Genomic DNA, 21,852 nt, shown 5'->3' with positions numbered 1-21,852 from the left:
ATGAATTTCCATAAAAATTAGATACCTATTCTATAACTCCAAGTCTTTCTTCTGCTCTGAATTCCTCTTTCCAGTTTAGGTACCTGGAAAATCCCCACCAATCTTCAACATCCTAGGTAAGGGTCACTTCCCGCTTTGCCCAGCCTCCTCGACTCCTCTAGCCAGTCATCACTCACTCCCTGGCACTAATTATATCTGTGCTTTCTGAGTACTTCACGCTTACATGTTAGTCTGTCACAATTATAATTCTATTTACATGTTTCCCCCAACAGATGTGTAGTTTTTAACAACAAGGATAATGATGGAGCTTGACATTCTTTATTGAACTGAGAAACTCAGAGAAAGTTTCACTAAAATAAATTGATAGGCTTTTTCTAGGAGAGGAGGGACACATACTTCAAGGATTTTAGTACTTTCATTTTAGAAATACTATTAAGAAAGAGGAAAACCAATTCAGATTAAGTTTATTGAAATTTTTCAGCTGGTTAGGAATGCTCAGAAGAGTAAATTTTTTCATTTCATTAGTGATGTTTCCTCCAGTATTATTGAAATAGCCCTCAGCAAAAAAAAATATGAAGGCCAAGGGCATTCTTAGGCTTGGAGGTGCCCTTATTGAAAATAGTCCTTCTGACTGAAAACAAATCTAAAGAAAAGCTGAGGATTTGTGAGCAGGCAAAAGGCTAAGTTGAAGGAACATTGGATCAGGAGCAGGGAAATTTGATTTTCAGTTTGTTATTTGCTACTCACCAATAATATCTCTTGGCTGATACATACACTCTCTCTCTCTCTGTCTCACACACACACACACACACAAACACACATGCATCCTTTATCTATAAAGTGAGGAGTTTTATAACATTTTTTCCCTGTTTTAACATTTTCCCAAGGTTTTCAATTGCTACTTATTGAATTTTTTAGAGTTTCTCTAGGATATGTCACTACAGGATTTTTTAAATGTGATTTAAACCTCATTGTTTGAAAAAGAGGTTATGATTTTGATATATGAAGCTGAGAATAGGCCATGTTACAGCACCTGGTCCTGGCCCAACCCTGGTTGGCTATAGATATCATTCATTGACTCACCAACTCATCCGAAAATGTGCCTGGCACTTGCAATGTGTCAGGCAGGCCTCTATTTCTGATTTAAATATCTCACTTTAAAGTAAGGAATTAATCCATTCATGGACAAATACACAGTCTTTTCAAATTACAAACTGTCCTCTGACATAGACATTGCTGTTTTCACCTGATTCTGTGTGTATATGTCTAAACATCAGTGCAAAATAGTAAAATTTAAAAGTACAGTGTCAAAATTCCTGGTGCTTACATGAAAGATGGTCCAAAATGAGTAATAATTCAGTTATTCATCCCAAATTAGCATACTTTATTAACAGCAAATCTTTAACAAATAATAACTAGGAAGAAAAATATGAAAATGTTTTTATGGAGGAATAATGGTAATCTATGTTTCGTTTGTATAAGAATTAGCATTTTCTTATCAATATAACTATTTTGTTAGTTTCACATATACTACAAATACTAGTAACATACTAATAGCAAAATACTGCTTATGTTAGAAATACTACGAATTAAATTAATTTTCACTTTGAGGCAATTTCATTTGAATTGATCAGAAGTTTTTGCATTTCTTATTTAAATTTCCAACTTTTTATCAAAATAACTACATTGCACAGAATACTGTGACTCTGTCGATCTCTGAGAAACCCGACAGAGGACAGTAACCAAGGCAGTTTGATAATATCCTCTTTGAACAGTTTACGGGGTTCATGTACATCTTCTCTGACATCTGCAAGTTCTCAAACTTTAGAAACATTGACCTCAGTCTTGGTCTATTGTAGCCAGTCTTCATTACTAGAAGGTACGTTGAACTCACCGAAGAGTCAGAACGATTGTTTAGTTTGCTTCCAGTTCTCCAGTCCCTCAGCTCCTAAAACCTCCGTTTGCTCCCCTAATCCTTTGTTTAGATTCTAGAGACCTAATTAATTATTTAATTTGTACTCATTCTGGTTAATGACCCAGCCTATCTAAAATATGCCAGAACAAAAGTCCATAGGATAAAATATTGAATGTTACTCATCCTTCTCCTTCTGTATTCAACACGGTCCTCCATATCAAAGTTTCCATAATGAATGCCCCCATGTTCTACTTTTTTTCACATTAACCTGAGTTTGGTAAAAAATAATTTTATGTTCAAGATAATACCTTACTGTATTACATAGTATAAAACAAGGTACAATGAGAAAAGAACGCTAGTGTATAAGATAACAAACAAAAGACTCCTTTGCCTCTGATCTCTGTATGATGGTGCTTATCTCAGCCACAGTTTCTTCATTTGTAATAGTAACTCCCACACTCCCCACTGTTTGGCCATTATGAAAGGAATGACATTGCTGTTGTTCAGTTGCTCAGTCATGTCCAACTCTTTGTGACCCCATGGACTGCAGCATGCCAGACTTCCCCGTCCTTATGGAAATGCCTTATAGCTGTCATGACGTAAATACGGGATATTCTTATTAATTTATTTATGAGATCTTTGAATGAGAGCATATGAACTTGGACTTAACTACAGGCAAACATGGCATCACTATCTAACTCTGGATAATATGCTTTATACCTAAGCATTGATTTCTTCATACATGAGGCTAATCCTACCTCGCAGGATTATTTTAAGCATTTCATAACATATATATACCAATTCTTAGTCAAATGCTTGGCCTTGGTAAAGGTATGCTAAAAAATAGAAATTTCAAAAAAATGAGTGGAGAATGTAATTTCATTGCTACTTTTATGTATTAATAATTCAGTTAGACTAATGAGGAGTTTGTTTAATTATGTCTGAGGAATTTAAAATACTAAAGCAGAGCCTTGATCCAACTTCCTAAATAAGTTCTCAAATTTTAATACAAGGAAAACAGCTCCAAGAATATACCATTAGGGATGTTTATGTAAACTACTCTCATTTTTTCTCATACTTATGTATTTTATCGATGTAGATGAAGGAAAAACACAGAGGGAATGCCTCCATTCCCATCTTCTTTTATCAATTGATAAGCAATGATCACAGCTAAGAAAGCTTGTTGTAGCTACAGGGAAGGATGGAGAATTTTTCCTCTCTAATTGCAACCCAGAGATCTGTGGCTGAGGAAATGAGAAGTAAACAAGCAACTAAAAGACCACTAAGAAACCACAAAGAAACACAGAAACTATTCCTGGGGGATTATATTGTGTATGCTGGTTGGATGTATCAACATTGTCTGGATTTAGCACTACATCCATATTTTATATGAGTTAAAGCAGAGAGAAGCCCCCGGAGAACAGATATTGACAGTGTCTCATAAATTAAAGTTGCACTTACAGTTTTCCTTCAAATCTTTCAACTTGCTTCTGAGAAAAGGAAAGATGCTTTGGCTATAATAGATAGATCTTCTAACAGAGGTCCATTACTATTTTCATATGATAACCCCCATGTCTCCTATTGGTTCGCTATGATGAAATCAGTAACAAGTATGAAAACCCCCTATAACTATCATGATATCAATATGAAATATTCTTTTTATTTTTTTGAGTGCCTCTCCAAGATATTCTTATTAATTTATTTATGAGATCTCTGGAACTCAGATATTTTGGTCCAGCTTAGTAAAAGTCAAAATTAATATACAACAAGTAAAATTTGCCTCTGGGCCTCAATTAGCAAGTTTATCCTCCTGAACCAAAGTAAACCATGAGTAAAAGTGTGAAAGCTGCCAGTGAACTGAAGGAGACCAGGGAGATGGAGATGACATCAGTCTCCAACAGTTTCTAGCAAACCCCACCACTTCTTAGGCTACTAAGCACTACTGTGCTTTTTATTTTCTCCTACTTACCAAGGGCTTGGTTTCATCTTCGTCTTTGAAGTAATACAGCTGATCACCCTTGAGCACAAACCAACGGGTATGCCAAGTCTTGACAAAGCCTCCTTGCTTCCTCAGCCACCCACACTTCACAGCATTGTTCCTCCCTGGGCCTTGTGGGGAGTTCTCCATGGAGTCATTGTTCTCCTCCATTATGAAGCTGATGGACTTTCCTATGTAGCAAACAAAAAACAACAAAAATAAGGTGCTCTGATATAGCCAACCCCCTGTTAAATTACTTGTCCCTTAAAAAAAAAAAACAAATGCTGGAGGAACAGTGAAAAATATACATCAACTCACATTCCAAATTTCTAGAAGCAAACCACAAATGTGACAACAATATTCCTGGAGGAAACTTGGACAGAGTTCCCCGTGTCTTCCCTAAATGAGCTAGTCAACTATGTGATAATATCTCTTTTTTCCAAAGTAGAATTAAAGAATAGGAAAGTTCTAGATGTGATGTTTTAAGAAGTTGGAGGAGGCAGCTATGCTCACCACTAAACCACGGTCACAAGAGGCAATATTTGAAGACAAACTAAAAACCACCTTAAAAAAAAAAAAAAAGCCCGGACTCTCGTGATAATGGGCCTCCGTGTCTGGTGTGCACTGATTGGAGCCTGCTAGTGCAAGCCTGTGATTATTTGAGCAAACTTAGTCTGACACATGTTAAAGTTTAGAGGGACTATTTTAAAAACCTCAATGCATTTGTTTTACATATGTGAGAATTTCTCAAGCAGCCTTCCTCTCCCAGAGCATCCCCTTGAGAGTTTCTTTGGCTGGTCAAGAATTAGTGCAGCTGAAACAGTTGAGGAAAAATGCAAACAAATGAAAAATAGCCTGGCTTGGCCAGTGAGTCTCCTTCAGACTTCTGGAGTGGTGGTATGTTCCAGTCAACTGCATGATGAAGAAAATTCCAAGGTTATGCGGGAAGGAACACAAGGCCACACACACTGTACATATCAAGCATATGAGTTTATCTTACAGCTAATATTAAACTACAGGTGAGATGCTAAGCTGCCACAGTAGGAAGCTGGTTTTCTGGAAGAGCCAGGGAAAAGTAGTTAAGAACAAAAGACATTTTCCTGTCCCAAACACTTCCTGCAGGCTTTTGCTAATGTTTATTCCTAAGCATTTTTCATGAAGTGAAAACTGCACTTTGACTCTTGTGTCTTTCTTGAGGATATAAGGATACAGATTAATTAATAAAACATAGAATAATTCTGTGCTGGCATATGCATGCCAAAGCTTCTATTTTTTCAGCTTAATTCCAGAAAACAAGTTGTGTTTCTATCTAGTCTTTATTTTCACCACAAATTTTTCAATTAATTTGTATATAAACAAGTCTAGTATACTCCACGAAGTTTCAATTGTCAGCCTTCAACTATCTACATTTTTTCCTTGAAGGTACAAGGATCAACCCTTCCATCATTGGACCTCTATAACTGAAGCACTATGAGAAACGCTTTAGCTTCTATGCTAAGACGCACACGGAGGAGAAGGCTATGGAGATGGTGGGGAAATGGCCGGACAGATATTTCCAGCATCTCTGTGATGACCTGGAGGTATACGCTGCTCATGCTGGCCCCAAGATGTGAGGTCAGAGGACCTGAAGCTGCTGACGCCAAGGCAGGGCCTAGTCACTGACCAAGTCTCCCCACATGTGCCCATGGAGCAGCACCTGCCCCTGGGGTGCCGGCTGCTACTCATCCCTTGTGCACTCTGTCTTCCCTGTCCAGTAGTGGCCAGGCCTCAACACCTGCCCTGTCCTGGGTTCTTTCCTTTTTCTTCCCATTTTATTTGTTTCTTTTTAACTGGAGTACAATTGGTTTGCAATGTTGTGTTAGTTTCTTCCATACAACAACATGAATCACCTTTGTGCATGCTTCCCTGGGGGGCTCAGACAGTAAAGAATCCACCTGCAATGCAGGAGACCTGGATTCAATCCCTGGGTCGGGAGGATCCCCGGGAGAAGGGAATGGCAATCCACTTCAGGATTCTTGCCTGGAGAATCCGATGGACAGAGGAGCCTGGTGCAGGCTACAGTCCATGGGGTCACAAAGATTCAGACACAAGTGAATAACTAACACTCAACATGCATATATCCCCTCCCTCTTGAGCCTCTCTCTCACCCCCTGCCTTCATCCAACCCCTCTAAGTCATCACAGAGCGAAGTTCCCTGTGTTGTACAGCAGCTTCCCAATAGCTAGCTGTTTTACACACAGTAGTGTGTGTATGTCAATGCTATTCTCCCAGTTTGGCCCACCCTCCCCTTCCCCATTCCCTGGGTCACCTGTTCAATTTCTACACGTGCATCTCTATTTTTGCCCTGCAAATAGGTTCATCAGTACCATTTATCTCGACTCCATATATATATTATATTATATTATATAAAATATGTGTAATATATAACATCATACTAATGTTTATTAATTATAGTTACAACTATCAATCATATACATAATATACATATATTAATATATAATTATATCTTTGAATTCAGTCCTGCCATTCCAGTTACAGGGGATGAAGAAGAGCTCTGGTTCTAAATACTTCTTATTTTGATCATTTCAACCATCCTCTAAGGAGTTCTGCCTCTTCCATATGTACTCCAATCTCGTTTCAGCCTTGCTTTCTATCTTCATCTCCTCAAACTACTTTTAAGCCTCATGTAGGTCATTTGACTGCCATCTGTTTCATTTAGTACCCACTTTTCCCTTTCTTATCCTGAAACACCTTCTGGACGAACAGACTCTCATCTCTACAAAACATCTTGAAACTTCCTTTGCTCCATAGGGCTTTCCCTTGGCAATCACCACTCCCGGCAAGAAACAGTCTCCCATCATGTGTGTGCATGTTTTGTGAGCAGCCTGGATCATGCCTGATGCTTCTAGTTTGCTCTGCCCTTAGGGCAGGATCTTTCATCCCTTTTCTTTCATAGTATTTGACCTAGTGTAAAGAGCCAAGTAAACCTCACTCTAAATGAACAATGAATGCTGTAACTTAATATAGATAATAAGTAAGCTCCTTGGAAGGAAAGCTACAACAGACATATACAGCATGTTAAAAAGCAGAGATATCACTTTGCCAGCAAAGGTTTTATAGTCAAAGTTCTGGTTTTTCCAGTAGTCATGTACAAATGTGAGAGTTGAACCATAAAGAAGGCTGAGTGCCTAAGAATGGATGTTTTCAAATTGTGGTCCTGAAGAAGACTCTTGAGAGTTCCTTGGACTGCAAGGAGATCAAGCCAATCAATCAGAAATGAAATCAACCCTGAGTATTCATTGGAAGGACTGATGCTGAAGCTCCAATACTTAAGCCACCTGATGCGAAGAGCCGACTCACTAGAAAAGACTCTGATGCTGGAAAAGACTGAAGGCAAAAAGAGAAGAGGGTGGCAGAGGATGAGATGATTAGATAGCATCACTGACTCAATGCACATATATCTGAGCCAACTTCAGGAGATAGGGAAAGGCAGGGGAAACCTGGCATGCTGCAGTCCACAGGGTCACAAAGAGTTGAACACGACTTAGTGACTGAACAACAGCAAGGCATATTTAGACCACCCTAAATAATCTTCTTTCATTTCCTGGCATTTAAACTGTTCACATCTACACAGCTTGCTATTTCATCATCACCTATTAATTCTTTAACCAAATATCATAACGTACAAATTGAATAAGTCCTTAAAACAAACATTTCAACACACACACCCACATGCACACATAAAAATCTAGAATTCATTGCACAAGTTGTTTTTTCTTTCTAGCCCTTTATTTCTTTCCTTTCATGTTAATGCTTTCTGTTTAATTTGAAAAATCTCCTCTGAAATGCTTCAAGATAATTAGCAACCTACCATCAATAATATAAAAAATAGAAGTGCCCAATTCCACATTTGTCTCCTATTAATCCTTAATAAAAAATGTGTGCACATTTGAATGTGGTTTATTCTTCTTCTTGCATATGTTGTTTATAAGCCTAGTCAAACCAATGATAGCATCTCTCACTGAACCCCTGGCTACAGTGCCCAAATTTTCATGACTTCAGATTGCATCAGAAAGTATTTCAATGGTACTAATTGTAACAATCATTAAAACAGAAATGAAAACAGATTGTACCATATCCCTAAGGGAAAATAATACCACAGTTATTTTGATTGAATGAAGTTAAGTTTTACTAAGATAACCATAATTTTTATAGAGGAGTCTTGATATTTCTGCAAAAATCAAAAGCTTCAAATTCTACCCTTCATCTTTAAAATAAGGATGTTGGACTGGATGATTTCCAGCTATGGTCCCTTCTTGCACTCTGAAATCTACCATCTCTGTAATTCCATAAGCATAAAGACACCAGATATCCTCAATACTTAGTATAACATCTGACATATGGTGAAGCTCAATCAATGTTTGATGAATTAATAAATTTTGCAATAGGCTTGGTGCTAGATATCTAAGAGTGAACATGATCTCCTTCTGAAACCTGATCTTGCTCAAAACCTGATCTTAGTAAAGGCTACCATGATATGCCCAGATAGGAAAAAAAAAAAAAAGTGATCATTTTAGATTCCTGATTCCTCTTCACCCTGAACATCAAATGTATCTGTAAATTCAGAAAGTTATGCATCCAAAAGATATTTCAAATCTATCCAGCTGATTCCATCTCCATCTCCACTCTATAACCCAAGCCACCACTGTCTTTCATTAGATGATTCTAATAGCCCAGCAACTAGTCTCATTGCTTCCATTTTTAACCACAAACATGAACACATAGACACATGCTCACACATTTCCTTCTCCACAAAATAGCCAAAGTGAGCTCTGAAAAATTAAATCAGACAATGATTCTCTACATGGAAAATTTTGATTCGTACCTACTCATTTTAAAATCTGGAGTTGTAAACATGGTATAGAAGGTTCTGAATCATCTGGCACGTGTTTAACAATGTAATCTAATCTCATTCTACCTCCTTCACACTTCCGCCCATAACATACACATTTTAAAGCTCTGAACAGTATGGTAACACCAGCTTACTTTCAGTTCTGAAAACACCGAAGCTCCTTTAATGCCTTGAGTTTTAATGATTGCTGATCTCCACCTAGGCTGCTCTGCCTCATTCTCTTAACTTAACCTGGTCCATCTCTTCTCATCCTTTAAGTCTCAGCCTGAAACCTACTTTCTCCAACTGTCATTACTAATCACCTAGCGAATCAGCTTCCTTGTTATTCTCTGCTTCTCAGGTGGCTCAGATGGTAAGGAATCTGCCTGCAATGCAGGAGACCTGGATCTGATCCCTGTGTTGGGAAGAGCCCTTAGAAAAGGGAATGGCTCCCCACTCCAGTGTTCTTGCCTGGAGAATCCCATGGACAGAGGAGCCTGGTGGGATACAGTCCATGGGGGTCGCAGAGTTGGACACGACTGGAAGACTAACGCTTGCTCTTTGTTATTGTCTCTCCCTGAACTCTGTCTTCTGTCTTCCTGACACTTCTCTAAATTGCTGTTTCTTCAGCTGTTTACTGCTGATCACCCCTTCAGGATCCCATAAACGTCATCAATTCAAGCACTTCCTTCTCACTGCAATATATCCAGTGCTTACTTGCTATTCAGTAAACAACTGTCCAGTCAAGGAGTGAAGCCATGTAACAATCACAATAGAATTCCTACAAAGAATATTTCAGAAAGTTGTAAATTTGCATTTAATGCCTTAAAGAATATGGTCTACTTTAAGAACTTAATTTCCCTCCCCGCCTTGGACACAGGAGACTTCCATTAGCATGAATATTGTACTTAAACACAATGTCAAAATCATCAAACTGAAGTGAACCTGAAATTGCCCTTACTAAAGAAATTCAAAACTTCCTTTTCCTTGGCAGGAAATACATGTAATCAATTCTGGTTTTGCATGAAGGAACGTATGGTTCACTCACTCGGATTCTGAGAGAATGTTTAAATGAATCTGCACTGGGAAAGTATTTTTCTTGTGGTCAGGCTATGGCAGCTGGGTAGTACATGAGATTTCCAGTAGGACCAATGACCTCAGTGTTTAGCAAAGTAACATAACAATAATATAAATAAATGGTTACCCTAAACTAAAACAAAAACATAATTAAGTTAACTTGTATCTTTACAACCTTAATGATAGCTACTGTACCATGCTGGGGCTTAAAAAAATCCCCTCATTTGATGGGATCACAGCTTTAAATTATTTTCCAGCAGAGGAAACTGGTTTGTGTATCTACTTGTATGGTTCTTTTTGCAATCAGATGGACTAGGAACACATGAAAATGTTATATGAAGCAATCAGAGATGAATTTCATGCTCTTAACAGAATTTTCTAGATGCCAATAGCCACACACATAGGTATTTATATTTGTAACTTTGTTTCAACAAAGAATATATATATATATATGAATGCACACATAAACAAAGATGTTTATAAATAGAATGCCATATGATATAGAGTTGCAATGTGTTTGAATTTACCTACAAGACTAGTTCAGGAAACACAAGAGAATAGCAGAAGAGAAGGAAGCTAGAGGAAAAGAGAGAACACGTGCTCCCACGTGTGTGGGACAGACAGGAGGTGCATTTTCACAGCAAGTGTCAGCTCCCTGAGCTCTGGTGGGGAGAGGGTGTCACAGTGCACGTGTGATCCCAGAGCCTCTGCGTACATAAATTTCACACCACATGGCTGCTCAACACAAACTCCCCACTGTTGTTCAAAAAAATAGGGATCTGTTCCATTGCTATGAGGAAAAAAAAAAAAAACAGATATAAAACTGGCAAAGTTGGCAAAGTACTGCAATTTGTGAGTGATTTGTGTGACTTTTGAGAGTTGTTTTGTTCATATCCAATTGTCACCATTTGTGTTGATATTGGAACCTAACACCTTTGTAAAATGAATGTGATTGCACTCTACATGAAGTATAACTACAGAGGACCAATATTTATCTGAGTTCTAACCTTTCTTATTAAAAAAAAAATGTCTTGTAGCTGTTGCTAACATGCTGGTTTGTCAAGCAGTAGTATATTTTATTGAGCTGTATGCCTAAATGCTGGACTTCCTTGGTGATTCAGTGGTAAAGAACAAGCCTGCCAATGCAGGAGATATGGGCTAGATCCCTAGGTTGGGGAGATCTCCTGGAAATAGCGACGCACTCTGGTATTCTTGCCTGGAAAATTCCATGGGCAGAGGAAGCCTGGCAGGCTGAGTCCATGTTATCGCAAAGAGTTGCACATGACTTAGGGATTAAACAACAACATGCTTAAATGCTAGCATATAACCTTTCTATAGGTAATGGTTCACACAACAAAAACACACAGAATAAAACATATGATGTGTATATACTCACATACATGCATATATGCATGTGCTCACATACATGTGTGCATACACATGTATATACACGTGCATGCCTAGGAATACACACATCTACACATGCTATTTACAATGTACATGTACATTACTTTTGTATTCCAATCCTCTATGATGAAAAGGACTTCTTTTTTGTGTGTGTGCTTAGTTCTAGAAGGTCTAGTGGGTCTTCATAGGACTGTTCAACTGAAGCTTCTTCAGTATTAACGGTTGGGGCATAGACTTGGATTACTGTGATGCTGAATGGTTTGCCTTGGAAACGAACTGAGATCATTACATTTACAAAGAATGTGCAAAAAACAATTTAAAGAATTAAATCTTAGTAGCCTAAGTAACTGCTAACTAAAGAAAACTGATGAATGAAAAACAGTCCACTTTCTGTCCTTCACCCTCTACCACTCCATCAGAAAACTAAATCAAACTGTGATACCTACAAGGCAATCAGCACTCTAAGTCCCATATTACAGTGGATCAAATGGAGATTGTTTTAGATTCGAGATAAATTCCAGGAGGCCAAATCTGTTTTTCAGGAAGTAATTGAATTTTTTCTAAAAATCTCTTGAAAGGACCTTGGGTTTCATACATGGTTGTTTTCACTTAACTTCTCTCCATCCCTCAGCTCCTCTAGAAAGGCTCCCCTAGAGCTACTGCTGTCCCCAGTCTGATTTTTCCCTTCCACGAGCTTCCATGTCACTCTGGACTGAGCTTTTATCACATGCGGCCATATGCTTATTACTGTTCAGTCCCCTACAGCATAACTCATGGAAGATATGGGCTCCCTGAAACCTTCCCCCCCCCCGCCCACTCCTCTAAATACTAATTAGAATATGCTAAATACTCAAAGGTTTGTTGAATAAATGTAAGTGAATGAAGAAATAAAGAAATCAATCCATCAGTCGGTTTTGGGGGCCTAACTGAATGGACCTCAGAGCCCTCAAGGTTCCCCAGAGTGCAGTGCAAAAATCCTAAACTTTTTGATATTATCATATATGTCAATGAAGGGGCTTCCCTGATGGCTCAGACAGTAAGGAATCTGCCCCCAATGTGGAAGCCCTGGGCTCAATCCCTGGGTTAGAAGGTGCCCTGGAGAAAAGACCAGCAACCCACTCCAGTATTCTTGCTTGGAGAATCCCATTGACAGAGGAGCCTAGAGGGCTGTAGTCCATGGGGTCACAAAGAGTTGGACACAACTGAGCTACTAACACTTCCACACCAATGAAAGGGCTCCAGTCCAAATCCCTTCACCTAAGATATTAGTGGCTTAAAGCTAAACCAAACTTCAGAAATTGTTGAGCAAAGGGAACTCCCATTTTTTTCTCGCTGGATGTTACCCGTAAGTATAACTCAAGTTAAAAATAAAGAAATATTTATTCTTAAAACTGAAGAGTCTAAGTGTGAAGAAAGCAGGGGAATTGAATAATGTACAACAGTCATGAATACAAAGTTTAAAACAGTCACCAGAAGAGCACACCAGGGGAAAATTTAGCAGTAATAATTTTGTAAATGTGCACTTATTTTCCTGAAGAAGCACTAAGTATCCTGCTCCTTGATTCATTTGAAATTAAATTGTCCAAAACAACAGAGAACAGACAAAAATAGAAAATTATGTGCCCGTTGGTGTGGATCAGAATGTCAGTCTATGTTTTATATTTTAAGCTTCAATGTTTCCACATTCACTTGAAAAAAAAGTTTAAATATTTACTTTGTGTTTATTGTATGTTTAATGACATACTTTGTAGAGAGAATCTGCTACCTCTTAAGGAGGTTTTCATTCAACTGGGAGAAAAATATGCTAATATATATTAATTTATTTATTTATTTTAATTTATTTTTTATTTTACTTTACTATTCTGTATTGGTTTTGCCATACATTGAAGATGTGTTCCTACTGACACATCAGTCTCCAAGGAATTAGAAGGAAAAAAAAAAATAGAGAACCACTGGAATTCCCAAGGGTGAGTAGAAACAAAAATCAAATTAAAACAAATGCTTTACCACTGATAGAACCAAGAGAAAAGGCAGATACATGGCAACTATATTGCTACTCTTAAGCTCATGAAAGACATTGTTAATTAGTCACAATTCTCTTCCTGAGGAACCTAGATGCACTTCCAGATGCTTTCTCAATTCAGCACTCTAGACAGTCACAACCAATCAATCACATACAAAAAGGAGACAGAGACTCTTTGTTACTTTGATTCTATAAATAAAACAAGAACTGATAATATCCCTCCAACAGAAAATAGAAACTCAGGTGTTCCGCAAGAGAGAATGCCATTTGAAATGAGAAAAGATAAGAAAATCAACTTACTTTTTCTTTTTTAATTGAGGTCTAATTGATATAACATATTAGTCTCTGTTGTACAAAATCAATATTTGTAAAGATTGCAAAATGATCACTGTAAGAAACCAAGTTAACATCAACCTTAATATATAGTTACAAATTTATTTTTCTTGTGATAAAGTAAAGTCACTCAGTCGTGTCCGACTCTTTGTGACCCCATGGACTGCAGCCCACCAGGGGATTTTCCAGGCAAGAGTACTGGAGTGAGTTTCCATTTCCTTCTCCAGAGGATCTTCCTGACCCAGGGATTGAAACTGGGTCTCCCACATTGTAGGCAGACGCTTTTTCAAATATGTAATACAGTATTATCAGCTCCCATCACCATGCTATACATTACATAAAAATACTAAACACCTCACAAATTTGCAGGGGCCATGTAGCATTCCAATTTTAGTAAACACGCTGTGGAAACAAGCATGGAAGTCAACTTCTTTTAATGGAAAAAACTTAGAGCGCTCTGAGATGAGAGTTCTAATATGGCAAGTAGTATTACATCATATGGCCACAAAAAACAAAGCAAACAGATCTAAGCAGGGAACAGAAAACAAGAGTTGAATGTCCTTTGTTTTACATTAACTAACTCCATCTTTGACAAGACTCTTAAATAAAGGATCAGAAAGCAAATTTTATAAACATCTCAATTTTTAGGACTTTGTGTGTCCTTCCCCTCCCTTACTCGTAGTTTAGTTTTCATTAGTAAAACTTTATTTTGAAAAACAGTCTCAGAGAACAAAGAAAAGAAACTTTCCCTCTAAATCTAAAAAGTAATGGGATTATAAATGTAGAGGATGGGGGAACAATGGCTGCAATAGAGGTGAGCTTTCATACACAGTGGGCAGAGTGAAGAGAGCAAAGCTGAAGCAAATGGGATGCTGAGAAAGACAGGCTAAGGCGAGGAGAATGCCCCAGCTGCGTCTTCCTCACAATAGGGAAATAACCTCTGGGCAGAGTTCCTCCATCTCTGTCTCCTGATGGCACATTTTTATACTTAGAGAAAAGCCTGTCTAAAAAATACTTTTGATGTCAGACTTCTTTAATGAAGTCAACCCAGGAAAATCAGATATGTTGTCGATTTCATTATCATATCAAGGCTCTCTATGGGGGCCAGCTTTTAATTTAATCACACTTCAAAGAAAATATTATACAAGTAGGCAACTTTGGCTGATATAGTCATTGTCTACAATGAACTCTCAATGTTTTTCCTTCAAATGCAAGCCTTGAGGTGCTTAATTATTTCCAGTAAGAACCACTTCTTCTTTTTTTTTTTTTTTGGTCAAGTAATGTTGAAGGTCAGGAAGGGTGGCGGTAAGGAGATACCCCTCATCCAAGGTAAGGAGCAGCGGCTGTGCTTTGCTGGAGCAGCCGTGAAGAGATACCCCACGCCCAAGGTAAGAGAAACCCAAGTAAGATGGTAGGTGTTGCAAGAGGGCATCATGGGGAAGACACACTGAAACCATTCTCACAGAAAACTAGTCAATCTAATCACACTAAGACCACAGCCTTGTCTAACTCAATGAAACCAAGCCATGCCTGCGGGGCAACCCAAGACGGATGGGTCATGGTGGAGAGGTCTGACAGAATGTGGTCCACTGGAGAAGGGAATGGCAAACCACTTCAGTATTCTTGCCTTGAGAACCCCATGAACAGTATGAAAAGGCAAAATGATAGGATACTGAAAGAGGAACTCCCTAGGTCAGTAGGTGCCCAATATATACTGGAGATCAGTGGAGAAATAACTCCAGAAAGAATGAAGGGATGGAGCCAAAGCAAAAACAATACCCAGCTGTGGATGTGACTGGTGATAGAAGCAAGGTCCGATGCTGTAAAGAGCAATATTGCATAGGAACCTGGAATGTCAGGTCCATGAATCAAGGCAAATTGGAAGTGGTCAAACAGGAGATGGCAAAGGTGAACACTGACATTCTAGGAATCAGTGAACTAAAATGGACTGGAATGGGTGAATTTAACTCAGATGATCATTACATCTACTACTGCGGGCAGGAATCTCTCAGAAGAAATGGAGTAGCCATCATGATCAACAAAAGAGTCCAAAATGCAGTACTTGGATGCAATCTCAAAAATGACAGAATGATCTCTGTTCGTCTCCAAGGCAAACCATTCAATATCACAGTTATCCAAGTCTATGCCCCAACCAGCAACGGTGAAGAAGCTGAAGTTGAACGGTTCTATGAAGACTTACAAGACCTTTTAGAACTAACACCCATTATAGGGGACTGGAATGCAAAAGTAGGAAGTCAAGAAACACCTGGAGTAACAGGCAAATTTGGCCTTGGAATGCGGAATGAAGCAGGGCAAAGACTAATCGAGTTCTGCCAAGAAAATGCACTGGTCATGGCAAACACCCTCTTCCAACAACATAAGAGAAGACTCTACACATGGACATCACCAGATGGTTGACACTGAAATCAGATTGATTATATTCTTTGCAGCCAAAGATGGAGACACTCTATACAGTCAACAAAAACAAGACCAGGAGCTGACTGTGGCTCAGATCATGAACTCCTTATTATCAAATTCAGACTCAAATTGAAGAAAGTAGGGAAAACCACTAGATCATTCAGGTACGACCTAAATCAAATCCCTTATGATTATACAGTGGAAGTGAAAAATAGATTTAAGGGCCTAGATCTGATAGACAGAGTGCCTGATGAACTATGGAATGAGGTTTGTGACACTGTACAGGAGACAGGGATCAAGACCATCCCCGTGGAAAAGAAATGCAAAAAAGCCAAATGGCTGTCTGGGGAAGCCTTACAAATAGCTGTGAAAGAAGAGAAGCGAAAAACAAAGGAGAAAAGGAAAGATATAAGCATCTGAATGCAGAGTTCCAGAGAGTAGTAAGAAGAGATAAGAAAGCCTTCTTCAGTGATCAATGCAAAGAAATAGAGGAAAAGAACAGAATGGGAAAGACTAGAGATCTCTTCAAGAAAATTAGAGATACCAAGGGAACATTTCATGCAAAGATGGGATAAAGGACAGAAATGGTCTGGACCTAACAGAAGCAGAAGATATTAAGAAGAGGTGGCAAGAATAACCAGAAGAACTGTACAAAAAAGATCTTCATGACCTAGATAATCATGATGGTGTGATCTCTAATCTAGAGCCAGACATCCTGGAATGTGAAGGCAAGTGGGCCTTAGAAAGCATCACTACGAACAAAGCTAGTGGAGGTGATGGAATTCCAGTTGAGCTGTTTCAAATCCTGAAAGATGATGCTGTGAAAGTGCTACACTCAAAATGTGAGCAAATTTGGAAAACTCAGCAGTGGCCACAGGACTGGAAAAGGTCAGTTTTCATTCCAATCCCAAAGAAAGGCAATGCCAAAGAATGCTCAGACTACCACACAATTGCACTCATCTCAAATGCTAGTAAAGTAATGCTCAAAATTCTCCAAGCCAGGCTTCAGCAATACATGAACCGTGAACTTCCAGATGTTCAAGCTGGTTTTAAACATCCGCTGGATCATCAAAAAAGCAAGAGAGTTCCAGAAACACATCTATTTCTGCTTTCTTGACTATGCCAAAGCCTTTGACTGTGTGGATCACAATAAACTGTGGAAAATTCTGGAAGAGATGGGAATACCAGACCACCTGACCTGCCTCTTGAGAAATCTGCATGCAGGTCAGGAAGCAAGTTAGAACTGGATGTGGAACAACAGACTGGTTCCAAATAGGAAAAGGAGTACGTCAAGGCTGTATATTGTCACCCTGCTTATTTAACTTCTATGCAGAGTACATCATGAGAAACGCTGGACTGGAAGAAACACAAGCTGGAATCAAGATTGCTGGGAGAAATATCAATAACCTCAGATATGCAGATGACACCACCCTTATGGCAGAAAGTGAAGAGGAACTAAAAAGCCTCTTGCTGAAAGTGAAAGAGGAAAGTGAAAAAGTTGGCTTAAAGCTCAACATTCAGAAAATGAAGATCATGGCATCCAGTTCCATCACTTCATAGGAAATAGATGGGGAAAGAGTGGAAACAGTGTCAGACTTCATTTTTGGGGGCTTCAAAATCACTACAGATGGTGACTGCAGCCATGAAATTAAAAGACGCTTGCTCCTTGGAAGAAAACTTATGACCAACCTAGATAGTATATTCAAAAGCAGAGACGTTCCTTTGCCAACTAAGGTCCATCTAGTCAAGGCTATGGTTTTTCCTGTGGTCATGTATGGATTTGAGATTTGGACTGTGAAGAAGGCTGAGCACTGAAGAATTGATGCTTTTGAACTGTGGTATTGGAGAAGGCTCTTGAGAGTCCCTTGGACTGCAAGGAGCTCCAACTAGTCCACTCTGAAGGAGATCAGCCCTGGGATTTCCTTGGAAGGAATGATGCTAAAGCTGAAACTCCAGTACTCTGGCCACCTCATGTGAAGAGTTGACTCATTGGAAAAGACTCTGATGCTGGGAAGGATTGGGGGCAGGAGGAGAAGGGGACGACAGAGGATGAGATGGCTGGATGGCATCACCGACTCGATGGACGTGGGTCTGAGTGAACTCCAGGAGTTGGTGATGGACAGGGAGGCCTGGCGTGCTGCGATCATGGGGTCGCAAGGAGTCGGACACGACTGAGCGACTGAACTGAACTGATCTGAACTGATTCCTGTGGATTGAACATCAACCTAGAGCTTTAAAGTTCTGTAAAAATACTGGGCACTCTAAGTGTATAAATCTTGCCCTAATCACTGAACCACAGTTTCTCTCCCAGTGGTTTATTTTATTGAGGTATTAACAATCCAACTTTTTCATTTTAATCTGAGGAAATTGGGGAGATGTCAGAGTGAAAATATCTGAGTGCTCTTCCACTTTGTTCAGCATCATTCACACCATGATGGACCTTGATGTATTAAACTTTACTCTTCCAGGAGGTACCATTAGTCTCATATAATCTGAACACATTTGAGTTCTTCAAAGTATCTAATTAATTCACACTTCAGTTTTAGATGAGTAGAATAGAAATCTAGCTTTACTGCACCTGAATATATTTGGGTTTCATGAAAGATAAATGAATCAGTTCAGTTCAGTCGCTCAGTCGTGTCCGACTCTTTGCGACCCCATGAATCACAGCACACCAGGCCTCCCTGTCCATCACCAACTCCAGCATCTGGGATGAATGAGGCTGAAATCATTTATCTCCCCTGGCCTTAGAAGACAGTGGTCTTCACAATGAAATGATGCAGAGATAAGCAGCTGTGAGAAAAGCCTAGAGAGAGCCCTGGAATACCCATCCTAATCCAGCTCCTGAAGTCTTGGCCCTAATCCTGTGAGATATGTCTTAGTCTTGCCAGCAAAGTGAGCAGATAAATTCCCATTTACCTACTCTATCTTGATGGACAGGGAAGCCTGGAGTGCTGAAGTCCACGGGGTCGCAAAGAGTCAGAAACAACTGAGTGACTGAACTGAACGGAACTGAACTCTAGCTTGAGTTGGTTTTAATCACTTCTACACCAAAAAGTTTTTGTTAATATCCAAAAAACATTCTTTACCAAGTGAACCACCAGGGAAGCCCAACTAAGCACAGCACACATGTCAATGTATGGAAAAACCAATACAGAATTGTAAAGTAAAATAAAAAATAAATTAAATAAATAAATAAATTAAAAAAAAAGTTTTTATTAATATCCAAAACACATTTAATGATAATACATATGGGAAACCTTTCTTTAAAGTAATAAAAATCTAGACTTACAACAAAGAGCTTTCCCTGCCTCGTATTAAAACAAAACTTAATTCAAAATGAATATTAGGCCTAAATTTAAAAGCTCACACTTCTAGAAGAAAACACAGGAGAATAAATTCACAACCTGGGATTGAATTTTTTTTTTAGAAAGCATATAAAAATAACAACCATAAAAATTGCATAATTTAGAAATTATTAAAAGTAAAACCTTCTTCTCATCAACAGACATTATTTATAAAAAGAATAGACAAGCCAGATATTGTTTGAAAATGTTTACAAAAATATATCTGCCGAAAGACATACATCCATAATATATAAGGATTTCTACAACTAACAGACCAAAAAAATTAGAAAATGAAAATAAATTAAATAAATCCTTTAAAAGAAGATATACAGATCTCCAAGAGTCTTACAGAAAAGTCCCATAACCGTCAGTTATCAAAGAAATGTGTACTAAAATCAAATGAAATATCATTACATAAACATTTGAATGGCTACATTTGAAGACAGCTGATGACACCAAATGTTGGTCAGGATATGGAGCCATATCTCTGAAAAACCAGGATTTTCAGACATTGCTGGTAAGAGCATAAATAAAACAACCACTTTGATAGAAAGTTTGGCAATTTCTTATAAAGTTAAACATAATTTTATCTACAATTTACCAATTCTGATCACTAAAGCTTAACCAAGAGAATTGAAATCCATATGCTCACAAAACTATTTGGACAAAAATGCTTATAACATTTATTTATGTTAACCTCAATTAGAAATAACCTGATGCTCATCAACAAGCGAGTAGATAAAGAAATCATGTGGTGAAATACCATTAGCAATAATAAGAAAAACTATACATATACATAACAACATAGATGAATTCCATAGTTATTATAATGAGTAAATGAAACCAGATACAGGAATATACACTTCATGATTCCATTTATATACAGTTCTAGAATAGGCCAAGCCAGTCTATGGTGATAGAAATCAGAAAAATGACTACTCTGAAGGGGATGGAAAGGGGCACGGAGACTTTCTAAGGTGATAGAAATGACATATCTTTATGGGATATGAGTTACATGGGTGTAGACATCTGTCTAAACTCATGAACTGTACGCTTGAAATTTATGCACGATCTCTGCTGTTCTAATTAGACATGATAACTCAACACAGTGCTTGAGCCTGGCTTGAATTCTGAGTCAAAACAAAATTCAGAGAGAGAGCACATTATTAGGAAAATTGATTAAAAAATTAAATATAAACTGTGGATTAGATATTTTATCAAATTTAAATGTTCTCATTTTGATCATTGATAATTCTGTTATTAATGCAGTTATGTGACTTGTTTTTAGGAAATACAAATCAAGTATTTTAAAAGGTATAAGATGTCTTCAATTTATTTTCAAACAATTCAGAAATAATCATAAACACACATATATATGTGTATGTATACACACACACACATAGAGAAAGAATGATAAATGAAACAGAATTTAAACAGTTGGTGACTTGGGGTTAAGGGTGTTAGGAATTCCTAGTACTATTCTTATAACTTTTTGGTAAATGTGAAAGTATATCAAAACAAAAAGTTATACAACCCATATGCCTTACTGAGTGCTGACTCAAAAGAGGAGCAGATTTTGTTCTTCACTGGATCACCATGAGTAAGTTTCAAGTATGCTTCTGTAGTTGAAAAGGCACTACACTAGAACTTAGTAAGCATGTCTTTGAAATTACATAGCTACCTGACCTTGAGAAAGGCATTTGATTTTCTCAGCCTCAGTCCTCTAAGCCCCCAAATAAAGACATTGAGTGAACTATTCAGTATCTAAGATTTCTGCTAATTCTATTAATACAATGTTGTGAGTCTTAGAAATGGTCTTTTGACAGCATTATACTTCTAAAGGTAAAAGGATTAGTAGGAAAACTGTTCTAGTTCATTTACTGCTAAGACTTCTAAATGAAAGAAGACAGTAAATAGAGTAGAACTCTTGTTCTATTCCTGGCCCTCTATATTGAATTGCTATACATTTTATCATTGTATCATTTGATTTTTTGAAAATGGCATACCTTAATTTAGAAGACTATAAAAACAACTACCACTGAAATATACATGATATTTTCTCTGCTTTTTTATAGAAATGTGATTTTACTTGTTTATGAAACAATATATGGAGCCAAAGTGAAAGTCACTCAGTTGCGTCCGACTCTTTGTGACTCCATGGACTATACAGTCCGTGGAATTCTCCAGGCCAGAATACTGGAGTGGGTAGCCTTTCCCTTCTTCAGGGGATCTTACCAAACCAGGGATTGACCCCAGGTCTCCCACATTGCAGGTGAATTTACCAGCTGAGTCACCGGCGAAGCCCAAACAATATATAGCATTTACTATATGCTAACTATTCTAAGTAATATGTGTACATGTATATGTACACTTATTTAATCCTCACAGCAGTTCTATGAAGCATGATTATTATTTCTACTTTATGGATAGGGAACCTAAAGTACTAAAAAGTACCTAGAATTC

At 38.1% G+C, this 21,852-nt stretch overlaps 1 protein-coding gene across 1 annotated transcript in view; it reads right to left on the bottom strand.

Annotated features, from left to right (window-relative positions):
- Positions 1–21,852, bottom strand: part of ARHGAP24 (Rho GTPase activating protein 24) — a 566,219-nt gene that overhangs the window by 462,753 nt on the left and 81,614 nt on the right. Inside the window, exon 2 of the mRNA XM_040237263.1 lies at positions 3,885–4,084. Within this exon, the coding sequence (XP_040093197.1) occupies positions 3,885–4,064 (180 nt within the window). The 5' untranslated portion in view covers positions 4,065–4,084. The remainder of the gene's footprint in view (positions 1–3,884; positions 4,085–21,852) is intronic.

Source organism: Oryx dammah, unplaced genomic scaffold (genome assembly GCF_014754425.2).
Source record: "Oryx dammah isolate SB20612 unplaced genomic scaffold, SCBI_Odam_1.1 HiC_scaffold_3, whole genome shotgun sequence".
NCBI classification, from domain to species: Eukaryota; Metazoa; Chordata; class Mammalia; order Artiodactyla; family Bovidae; genus Oryx; species Oryx dammah.
The sequence above is the reverse complement of the archived record's forward strand: the minus strand, read 5'-3'. Positions and strand labels throughout refer to the sequence as shown.